At 33.3% G+C, this 11,446-nt stretch overlaps 1 protein-coding gene across 1 annotated transcript; it reads left to right on the top strand.

The window, feature by feature from the left end:
* Positions 1–4,606: 4,606 nt before the first annotated feature.
* Positions 4,607–9,467, top strand: LOC134279620 (fructose-1,6-bisphosphatase 1-like). The gene is made up of 5 exons (XM_062762040.1): positions 4,607–4,908; positions 7,219–7,381; positions 8,176–8,268; positions 8,478–8,618; positions 9,282–9,467. Exons 1-5 carry the CDS (start codon positions 4,730–4,732, stop codon positions 9,450–9,452), a joined length of 747 nt encoding a protein of 248 aa, XP_062618024.1. The 5' UTR covers positions 4,607–4,729; the 3' UTR covers positions 9,453–9,467.
* The last annotated feature ends 1,979 nt before the right edge of the window (positions 9,468–11,446 follow it).

Genomic DNA, 11,446 nt, shown 5'->3' with positions numbered 1-11,446 from the left:
CAGAACCCCTGACCCAGGGGTCATGAAATTCACAAATTGGGAAGAAGCATCCTTCCTCATCATAACTATGTACATAGTTCACTGGTTAAATACCCAGGTGAGAAAAAAAGATTTTAAAAGAATTCATGCATTTTCACTATATAATCAACAGAGCCCCGCCCTAACACCAGAACCCCTGACCCTGGGGCCATGAAATTCACAATTTTGGAAGAGGCAGACTTATTCAATATAACCATGTACTTGGTTAGTTTATTTCGTACCCAGGAGAAGAGAAGATTTTTTTAAAGAATTAATGTATTTTCACTATATAAACAATTAAAGAGCCCCACCCTAACACCAGAACCCCTCACCCATGGGCTATGAAATTCACAGTTTTGGAAGAGGCATTCTCGTCATCATAACTATGTACTTAGTTTGTTTCTTTAATACCTAGGAGCAGAGAAAATGATTTTCAAAGAATTAATGCATTTTCAGATATAACCAATAGAGCCCCGCCCTAACACCAGAACCCCTTACCTAAGGGCCATGAAAGTCACAAATTGGGAGGAAGCATCCGTCCTCATCATAACTATGTACATAGTTCGTTGGTTTAATATCCAGACGCAGAGGAGAAGATTTTTAAAGAATTTATGCATTTTCACTATATAATCAATAGAATAGAGCCCCGCCCTAACACCGGAACCCCTGACCTTGGGGCCATGAAATTAAAAATTTTGGAAGAGGCAATCTTATTCAACATAACTATGTACCTGGTTTGCATATTTAATGCCCAGGAGCAGAGAAGAAGGTTTTCAAAGCAATAATGCATTTTCACTATACAGTCTATTTAGCCCCGCCCTAGCACTAGCACCCCTGACCCTGGGGCCATGAATTTCACAATTTTGGTAGAGGACTTAATGCTGATTTCAATCATGCCAACAGTTTGACTGCTTGATGTCCAGGAGCATAGAAGAAGATTTTGAAAGATTGCACTAATTTTAGTGGTTTTGGCCCCACCCCTCAGGCCCCAGGGGGGCAGGGTCCATGAAATTCACAATTTTTGTTCCCCTTTACCCATAGATGCTTTGTATCAAAATTGGTTGAAATTGGTTGAGTGATTTCAGAGTAGAAGCTGAAAATGTTCAAATGTTAACGCACGGCGCACGGACGACGCACGACGACGGACAACAACGGATAGCAATAGGTCACCTAAGTTTACTCAGGTGACCTAAAAAAAATCACGTAAAACAGAATTGAACATATTAATCTTTGATTGACATTACATTGTAGTGCAGTGCAATATAAGTGTAGGTAAATTCTTATTAATGAAATATGTTATATTTAGAGTACGAGTTTCCTACTGTATCAAAGATACAGGGCTGGGCTTGAGGCGAGAGCGATAGCTCGAGCCGGGCCCCGCCCTGTATCTCTGATACAATAGGAAACGAGTATTCTAAATGATTTGTGACATGACCTTTCTAATGACCTCACTAATTTACATGCGTATTTGGGTACATATCTCTCAACCATTCAGATGATTTTGCAGAATCCCATTTTAAGCATTCACAACTGAAATGCCGAGAGAGGTGGACGTGCAGGTATTTATCATTTTAGAATAATTATTTAGGGGGATGCATTATACAATTTGTTTTCCAAAAAAAAAAATTAGATTTGATTGCGTAGGTTTTTTTTCTCTATTCAGCTGTTTATATCGACATTTTTTTTTAATTTAAACTACGATTTAATGCAAAACATTTTGATATATAAGAATCATGTGGGAATGTTTTTGAAACAAAAATACTTCTGGGAAAACGTATTCTGAGGCAAATGTCCGACGATGTCCTCCACCTGTCGTAATATAAAAAAATTGAAGTAAACAGATGAAAGGAAAGTGGGAGGGGGGGGGGGAAGGGTATTTTACCTTCACGTTTTTAATAAAATGTAGAGTAACCGAAGGGGACCCCAGCACTCACTGGTGCCCCCCCCCCCCTCAACACTCCTTTGAGATTTTTTCTTTTTCGCTTTCGTAAATGATTTTTTCTAAACTTGTATACATACGCTTTTTAATTTATCAACAAGAAACGATAGCACCACATAGTGTCGTTATACATAGTGTTGGTTATAAATCACCCCCCCCCCCCTCCCCCGAAATATACGAGTTTCCACTTATTTTTTGTGGGGGTCAAAGTAATCATTTGTGAACTGTCCCACTCCCTCCTTTCTTAAATTTTTGAATCCGTCACTAATAACTTTACGTTGTAAAATTTTATTCTTAATTTACCTCAGATTTTGAGTAAATACTAACAGTGCTTTCATTGGAATTGAACGATTCTTGTGTCTGTATACAGATTCAGCTCTCCGTCATCGTTAAGAATAAACCGTACTGTATCGTTGATATTTTGCCGATACAGTACAGTTTCTGCTTATTTGCATAAGAAACGCCCACAAAAAGTGTTCTGTATCGCAGTTACAGTATGCTTGACTTCAAAGGAAAACTCGCCGGGTCATGTCACAAATGGAGATAAGAAGCATTAATATGCTTGGAAATCAAAAAAAAAAAAAAAAAAAAAAAAAAAAAATCACCAGTCAAAGAGGAGTGTTCATTTCTTCAGAATATTTTTGGCTTACCCAAATTAGTCGTTTGATAAAAATTTATCAGTACGTATAACTTTGTCGAAAAAGTCCTCCGACATAAGTGCTGGAGTGTTCATTTAGATCTTTATGAAAGAGAACAGTCATATATTAATTAAACATGAATAAATATTTCATCCAGTCTGTTGCTTTTTTTAAAAAAAAACGTTTTCTTTTCAAAACACTGATTTAAAAAAAAATCATTTTTATTTCAATTACAAAAAAAACAACTAAGTTCATTTTGACTCCAGATAATTTGCCAGGCACTACGTACAATGTGTAGAATTGTTTTGCAGAAGAGTGCTGTATATCTTTCGCAAACGCTTTAGTTTGATTCCAAAAATAAAAAAAATATCAATACGTAACTCTGTCAACAAGTTTTTTTTTGTCATAATTACTGCATTGTTAATTCAGCTTCATATGAAAGAGAACAACTGTATATTAAGAAAATTTGATTTAAATAAAATCTTTCCAGATTTTAATCAATTGAATATGAATTAAATAAAATCCAACAACTTATGTTTCAAAACACAAAATAAGAAAAATTTAAAGTTTGAAGAGCAAGAAAGTGTAGTTAAATTCTTATTAAGATAAGATGTATATTAATTCTCTCAGAAATAAAAAAAAAAAACCAAACACATCGGTCAAAGAGGATTGATCATTTCTTCAGGATGTTTTGCGCATACCCAAACTAGTCTTTCGATAAAAATTATCAATGCGTAACTTTGTCGAAAAAGTCCTCCGACATAATTATTGGATTGTTAATTGAGATTCATATGAAAGAGAGCAGCAATATATCAGTGAAATGTGAATAAAATAGTTCATTCAGTTGTTTTGTTTTTTTTTTTTACTTTTTTTTTCAAAACACTAAATGAAAAAAGAAAATGTAATGGCATTCCTGTTACAACAAACTAAGTTTATTTTGATTGGATGATTTGCTAGGCACTATACAATTTGTTGTGCACTACAAAGATCTGTTTCATACTTGGATATTTTACTTGAGAAAGACGGTAATGGTTATCTAACAGCCAAGCTCTATGATAAACGTGACTTTGGAGGGTGGATGCATGGTGGGGAATGTTTCTATCGTCAACTTCCCGTACTTATGCAGCAATATACCTTCATCACCTGCATACGGAGTTTATATATCTCAGTTGATTCGATGCGCAAGAGCATGCTCTACGTATGAACAATTTCTAGAACGAGGTAAATTATTGACAAACAAGGTGATGAAACAAGAATATCACCAGTCTCGTTTAAAGTCACCATTTCGTAAGTTCTATGGTCGATACAAGGACCTTGTCAGCAAAATACAATTTATCATTGAGTCAAATGCTGACTGACGTTTTTCATACTAATTGTTAGTCACTGAATTGATGACGGATTTTTCTGTTAATTCCCGATCGTGACAAGGAGCACACGGCGAGTGTGACCGGTCGGCAAGGGATGCTCACTCCTCCACGGCACCTGATCCCACCTCTGATGTTTTGGAGGTCCGTACATGTATTTGCTCTGCTCCTATTTTGTTTTGTTTTATGGACTTTGATATTGAATACTGTTTGTTATCTCCATATCCTTCATCAGATTGATTGAGTCTCAAAATGTTCACTCATCAGTCACTCAGACAGGAAAATTCATATTTATTTGAATATTTAACTTAATAAAAATAGACTAAATATTTCAGTAGACAGTACGTCAAGCAATTACTATGAGATACATGCAGCAATCTGCATGTTTTGTCTTAGTCTAGTTATTATAATCAAAAATAATATTATGTCTAGAATTTTTTATTTAATGGTTATTTTTTTCAAAGTGCATCAAGTGTCTGTAAATGTCCACTTTTGACGCACTTTAAATAAATTTTTCAGTGAGTAGATTTTGAAATTTTTTTCGTAGTGCATTTTTACTTTGAAATTTTTCCCATCAAAGTAAGAACTCGGGTTCGGTAACCTTCTAGAAGGTGTGTCGATTTTTAACCAATCATATTGCATCATATTAAGTAGAAGGTCGAGGTCGTATTGTTGTTGACGAGTAGCAAGGGTTGAGATAAGAGGTTTACAGCGCACATTGCAGTTGACACAGTTCTGGCCTGGATTGAGTTTCTCCAACAGAGTTCAACATGAGTGAAAAAGGAGCTAACCCCATCGACACGGAACCTATTACCCTTACGAGGTTCATTTTAGCCGAGCAGAAAAAGCATCCTTCGGCCACGGGTGACTTTTCTCAGTTGATCAACTTCATACAGACGGCAGTGAAAGCGGTGTCCTCGGCTGTCAGGAAAGCAGGCATTCACAAAATGTATGTACCTACAGACCTTGGACTTTGTACTGATCTTATTGTCAGTTTCTGAATCCTGTGGAAAATAAAATTTTAAAAACAGAAAAACAACCTAGCTTAACTTAAGTATTCCGTTTAATATCTGTTCCAGTTAAACTTGATTGCTAAGAGAAAACACAACATTTAACGCAAAAACTATTTATTTTATTTGGGGAAAAATAGTTGACAAAATAATTCTTAAATGACTAAACGTTATGTACAATTGTATTAGTGTCAAATCAATCACAGCCACTTGAAGTGCAGGTGCCCCCTCCTATGCATTTGTAGTTTTCAAAATAATACCTTAAATACTAAGCATGCAATATACATAGAAATTAGGTTTACAATTTTGAAATCCCTGAGGATGAAGCTTTGTATACAAGTTTAATAAATGACTGATCTTTTCATGAGCAATCGGATACGTTAGATTCACCGTTCTGTGTCATCGTTACAGACAACAGCCGATTTCCTGCTCTTCTTGATTACAGTGCTCTGTACAACAAATGACATGGTATAATCCCTGATTAAGCAATCTCTCTGCAGTAGATAAACTTAAAAGTATATTGACTCGATTGATCAAGAGCATTCGAGTCGAGGTGTTTATTTTTTTTCCCTTTGGTATATATATTTCATTTGGGCACAGCAATAAAATTTTTTGTTCGTCGGATCTGCCCGCTCATATGGAACATACTAAAGACCTGATATACTAAAGACCTGATATACTAAAGACCTGATATTTTGACCTGATGAAAAAATATTTCATATAAATTATCAATTTAAACATTAAATTTCATATTTCTGGGGCAAAAATATTAATGACAGTAGCTAATACTATACTAAAATACACTTTTAGTGGATAATGAGTAGATTTTTTTGCTATATATTAAGATTAATTTTCACAAAACTTGATGACCTGATATTTTGAATGACCTGATACTGTAAACCAACTTTTATTCGTGTGCGAGAAAATTTCGCGAAGTTCGCGAGAGTCTCGTCATCGCGAATATTTCTAGCCGCAAACCGGTTCTTAAAGTCTATGTGTCTATTAACAAAAGAACCTAAATAGGCTTGATCGCGAAAATTAATTGTCGCGAACTAGTTAACCCCCGGTAAATCGCGAAATAAAGTCGTCGCGAATAAAAGTTGGTTTACAGTATTTTTACTTTACAGACCTGATATTTTTAAATGAAATGGAATTGCTGCAAGTATTCAAATTTTATCAAGTTTAACATTGAAATCTGCTTTATTTTCCTAAAAATATACTGTAAAAATAAATTAAGTCATCTGAACCCATCACATCATTCAAAAATATCAGGTCATTAAAAAATATCAGGTCTTTAGTAGGAAATCATCAGGTCATCTCATTCAAATCATCAGGTCATTTTTTTTCTTTAATTCTGGCAAAAAAATTTGTCTCAAAACCATTTAAATTGTTTAATTTTTCTAAAAGAATAAAAAAAATATCAGGTCATTCAAATCCTTCCATTGAAAGTCATTTATAAAAATATCAGGTCTTCACTAGTAATCATATCAGGTAAACAAGTTTTTGTAAGAACACCTTGATACAAAGAAAAAAATTTCAATGTTATATTTAAAGTGTATTGAAGTATAGTATTATCAATAATTTTCTCCCAAAAAATCCAAACAGAATGTTTAAATTGATAATGTTATTTGATATTTTTTTCATCAGGTCAAAATATCAGGTCTTTAATATATCAGGTCTTTAGTATGTTCCCGCTCATATTTAAACAAAACTATGCAAATAATATTAATTTAAAATTCCCGCACCATGGGAATTTTGTGCCGTTTTTTGTTCCATTTCCACTCTATTTATCATACTTTTAATATACTTACTTTGCAAATCAGAAAAAATATAATTGTCCACTCAAATTTTTTCACGCCCCGCCTAAAAATTTTGGCTACAAAAAGTAATAATATTATTATTTAACTGCTAGCCCGCTCGTACTTTTTTTCATCAAATGTCCGACGAACAAGAAATTAAATTGGTGTGGCCTTGAGCTTTTTTACTAGGGAGATGTATGAAACCTTTTCTGAGATTAGCCAAGCCAGACCAATTCTTAACCCTACTGATGGTTAACAATGATTGAAAGTTTGAATCTTTATGATAGAAAGGATAATTTTTTCATACAGGCACAACATAATATGTCATTTACCCAGTAATAATTAATTGTTTTGGTCAACTGATTTATAGACAGGATTTTTTTCTTACTTTCCCTATTGCCAATATACCTTTACATTCATTCATATGTTCTCTCTACCACCATCTCCCAGATTTGGTATGTCCGGTACAGAGAATGTGTCTGGAGATGACCAGAAAAAGTTGGATGTTTTGGCCAATGACCTGTTTATTAACATGCTCAAGTCTTCCTTTCTAACTTGTCTCCTGGTGTCAGAGGAAAATGATCACGCAATTGTTGTGGAACCAGAGAAAAGGGTACGAACCGTAAACAAGTCTAATCCGGCTACATTTCAAACAACTGCTTTATAGACCTTTAATATAGGAATTTATAATTGACTTTGTAATAGACATTCTGGACAAGTTTTGTTGTATACTTGTTGTAAATATATAAAGAATCATCTACAGATACTGAAACAGTGCATTAATAGTGTTTTTAAAAACATTAAACAACAAATGGTAGTCATCCCTTTAATATCTTGCAGCAATTCTTTATGAAATTTTCATGAAAACTATAATACAGTAAAAGTCACTTATAATGAAGCGTCAGTGACTGACGATTTTGCTTTGTTTTAAGTGTATATTTCATTATATAAGTTTCTAATACATATATTTTAAAGTCATTATAGGTATTGAAAATCCTTTGCTGTAAGCATCAATTCATTATGAGCATGTTTCACTGTATATAATGCCATTTTGCACCTATTTTTCAATGTTTCGATTGGACGTGTACTATGAAATCAAATTTTTTGGGGGGTTCAATTTTCATGGTATGAAAAGACAAACAAATTTATGTCCCAGACTAATTATTAAAATTGAATTAAAAATTAACATTTAAAATCATTTTCATGTTTGTCCTTCAACCACAAAATAAAATTCCCATCAACCAAAATGATTTTGCAGTATTGGAGTTTTCCATTAATACAAAACATTGACTTCATAGTGCATACTTGAAACCAATTGTCATTATACTTGTAATGGGTAATGGTAATTTTTTTGTGAACTTATCTTATCAGTAACTCTTAAAAAATTATTTTATATGTATCTTTCAGGGCAAATATATAGTAACCTTTGACCCCTTGGATGGATCCTCAAACATAGACTGTCTAGTGTCTATTGGGTCTATTTTTGCTATTTACAGAAAGGTAACATTACACTAAAGTTACTTCAAGGTACTTTGTACATACCTGTTTTTAAAATATATATGTACAAGAATTGTAAATTCACAATCATGTACATGTAATGAACAAATCTTTACAAATTTATTTACTAGGTTCTATAGTGGTCTTAAGTGATGTCCACTTTTTTTGAGATATGCATGTGAAAACCTTATTTCTTTACTAATTTTTTGCAGAAAGATGATGGGCCTGCCACTGAGAAGGATTGCTTACAGAGTGGGCGGGAGTTGGTGGGGGCAGGGTATGCCTTATACGGTAGTGCCACAATGATTGTTCTGTCCATTGGAAACGGTGTTAATGGTTTCATGCTTGATCCGGTAAGTTAGATTTTCCTTTCATTATTCAGTTTTTAATACCCAGGGAGTTGTCTTACTATCTATAATATGATCTTTTTGCAAGTAAGAACATTGCCTCAGATGTCTAGATGTTTTTTGAGAAAGTATAAGTTGTGCAGAAAATACACATTTAGGTCATGCAGAAAACATGGGTCATGTGCAGAAAATATAGGTCATGTGCAGCATCTGCAGTATGACTAATTACATGCAAGTCTGTTCAACACTCCACAGCGGAGCTACAGGTTCATAATAATGAAGAAAATCACAAAATTATCTTTTAAAACTTTTAATCCATTCATCTGAAAAAGGGGGTGGCTTGCAGAATTCAAGATAGATTTACCCTCAACGTCAAAATTTCAAAATCTGTTTAATTTTTTTAATTAAGACCACATTTAATTTTTCACTGAGTGTGTGAATTCTGATATTTTATAAACTTGCAACTTTCAAATTTTTTGAATTGAAATCAAGATATAAGAATTTTAAATTTGACTAAATTCTGTTTTCAGTTTATGGATTATGGGTCTGAGTTAAGACAATGCATGTATAATTGCATCATTCTCAATTATTTTTGCTGAGGTATCAATACTGTGATAGACATTGTCTTCAAGGAAATTAATTTTGCTTTTAATATTTTAAATTTTTCAGTCCATTGGAGAATTTATCCTGACTGAGCCCGACATAAAAGTCAAACCAAGAGGAAAGATTTACTCGATCAATGAAGGCTATGAGCAGTTCTGGGACAAAGCTACGGCGGAATATGTACAGAGCAAAAAGAGACCAAAGGTAAACACACTGTCTTGCCTGGTGTCCATCTGAAACAAGTAGTTAATACAAACTTTGTCATTCTGTAATTAATACTTCCATGAATCAAGAAACTGTATTTATTACAAAATTTATTTTACAAATGAACCATTGACTCTCATTTGCTCACCCTACCACTAGGAGTTATGATTTGAACAAACTTGTATGCTCACATATAAAGATGCATGCAATTTATATACTGTAGATCGGCAAATAATCACTATGGTTTTAATTTTGCTATGTTCACGATTTATCATTTTTCTGCCAAATTAAACCCACCGTGAATGCTATTATTATACAGTTAAAGTATATCATTGAGGGAGTCAGCAAGATTCCAGTTCCCCAAGAGTAAGTCTATTTCCCGAGGCGCTTGCGCCGAGGGAAATAGGCTTGCTCGAGGGGAACTGGAATCTTGCTGACTCCCTCAGTGATATACTTTAACTGTTTTATTATACCGATACAAACAAGACATTTGAAAAAGTTATATTCAATACTGTATTCTGTAACAATGTTTAATTCCAACAGAAATAAAAAAAAAAAACAACAAAACAGAATACACACATGAATAGAATTCCATTTTATCAATAAATCAGTTCATTGTCCGAGTTTTTACCTAGTAAAATGGAAAGTAACATTACGCAAATCTTGAGAATGCCATTTCTGTTGTCATTTGCTACCAGTAAACTGGTTCTTTCTGATTGATATGGGACCAGTTGACTCGCGATGCATTTCGATTCATTAATGAATATTCATGAGTTTATTCGGAACATTTCTAAGTTTATCTTAAGTTGAAAGAAAATGCTAAGTGTTCCGAATAGATGTGTATCAGTTCATCAAAAAAACGTACTTTTTTTGCAGGGAATCAGTCTGTTTTGCAGGGAATTGGTTTATTCACGGTGATTTTAAGGAAATCAGCATAATATATCGATTTACTTTTATATACTGAAAAATCAGTAGAGGTATAATAATAGTTTTTAAAAATGTTTAAATGCTTATATGAAATTTGAATAAATTTCTTGCAGCCTGAAATTAAAACCATCCCAATTAGTACTTTTTGAGATATTGTGAAATTTTAACACCATGGAATGAAAACGACTTACCATATTTGTATAATTAGGCTGTTCAAAGTTAATTCTACGTTTAACGTCACCTCCATAGTTCAAAACCTACGAGGGAGGGAGGAAAAAAATAAACAAACAAAAATTTCAAACAATTGTGAATTTATTGAAATAAACCTATTCAGTACATTAAAAAACACTACAACTGAGTAATAAGAGTATTGGATATGGCACCTAAGCTTAATTTTCCTGGCAGAGTTTTTCCTTAGAATGTTAATTTGTTTTGAGTCCTTTTGTGAGCAAACAATGTAGACTGAATGTGCAGGAAAGTGGCTTTTAACTAGGCCTTGGTTGTTCTTTGGATTTATATTGCCTCACATCCAAGGTACCCTGTTAGGAAATGCTTCTTCTTGTAGGAATAGTTGATCAATATCTACAATAAAAATTATGATGACAATATTTAATACATTCTTATATAGAAATATCTTGAAATTGAATTATGTTGTATTTTTTCTCATAGTACTAGATCAATTAGAATTTAGTTTTGAAAGTGTATTACATGTAGTTTATTCTAAATACCTTGAAGTCAACACACAGGACAGGGTTATTCACTTCTTAAAATACCCCGACCACTTTCTCCTTCACCTGAAAGGCTTTATCTTCTGTACGCTTCTCCCTGCTCAAATGGCAAAGACTAGTATTATCTTTCCAAAAATATGTAGCTATTTGTAGTTACATGAATTATGAAGAAATCAATTATCTTACTCATTACCTGATTACTGTTCCTTTAAATTTTTACAGACTGAGATATTTAATATGAAAGTATTTAATAAAATTCAAATGATGCATCTCACTGTATATATTTTTTTTTACACATCTTGCACTCAGTAAATTAAGTCTCTCGATTCTCTCCAAATTACAATGAAAAGTTCAGCCAAAATAATCACGAAC

This window comes from Saccostrea cucullata, unplaced genomic scaffold, assembly GCF_032062105.1.
Source record: "Saccostrea cucullata isolate Sc308-1 unplaced genomic scaffold, CSIRO_AGI_Scuc_v1 ctg6230, whole genome shotgun sequence".
NCBI classification, from domain to species: domain Eukaryota; kingdom Metazoa; phylum Mollusca; class Bivalvia; order Ostreida; family Ostreidae; genus Saccostrea; species Saccostrea cuccullata.
The sequence above is the reverse complement of the archived record's forward strand: the minus strand, read 5'-3'. Positions and strand labels throughout refer to the sequence as shown.

Excerpts from the sequence above, each read along its gene's own strand:
- LOC134279620 (XM_062762040.1), top strand. The coding sequence starts at position 4,730 with ATGAGTGAAAAAGGAGCTAACCCCATCGACACGGAACCTATTACCCTT. Across the intron at positions 7,382-8,175 it reads TTGTGGAACCAGAGAAAAGG|GGCAAATATATAGTAACCTT; the intron begins GTACGAACCGTA and ends TGTATCTTTCAG. Across the intron at positions 8,269-8,477 it reads TTTTTGCTATTTACAGAAAG|AAAGATGATGGGCCTGCCAC; the intron begins GTAACATTACAC and ends AATTTTTTGCAG.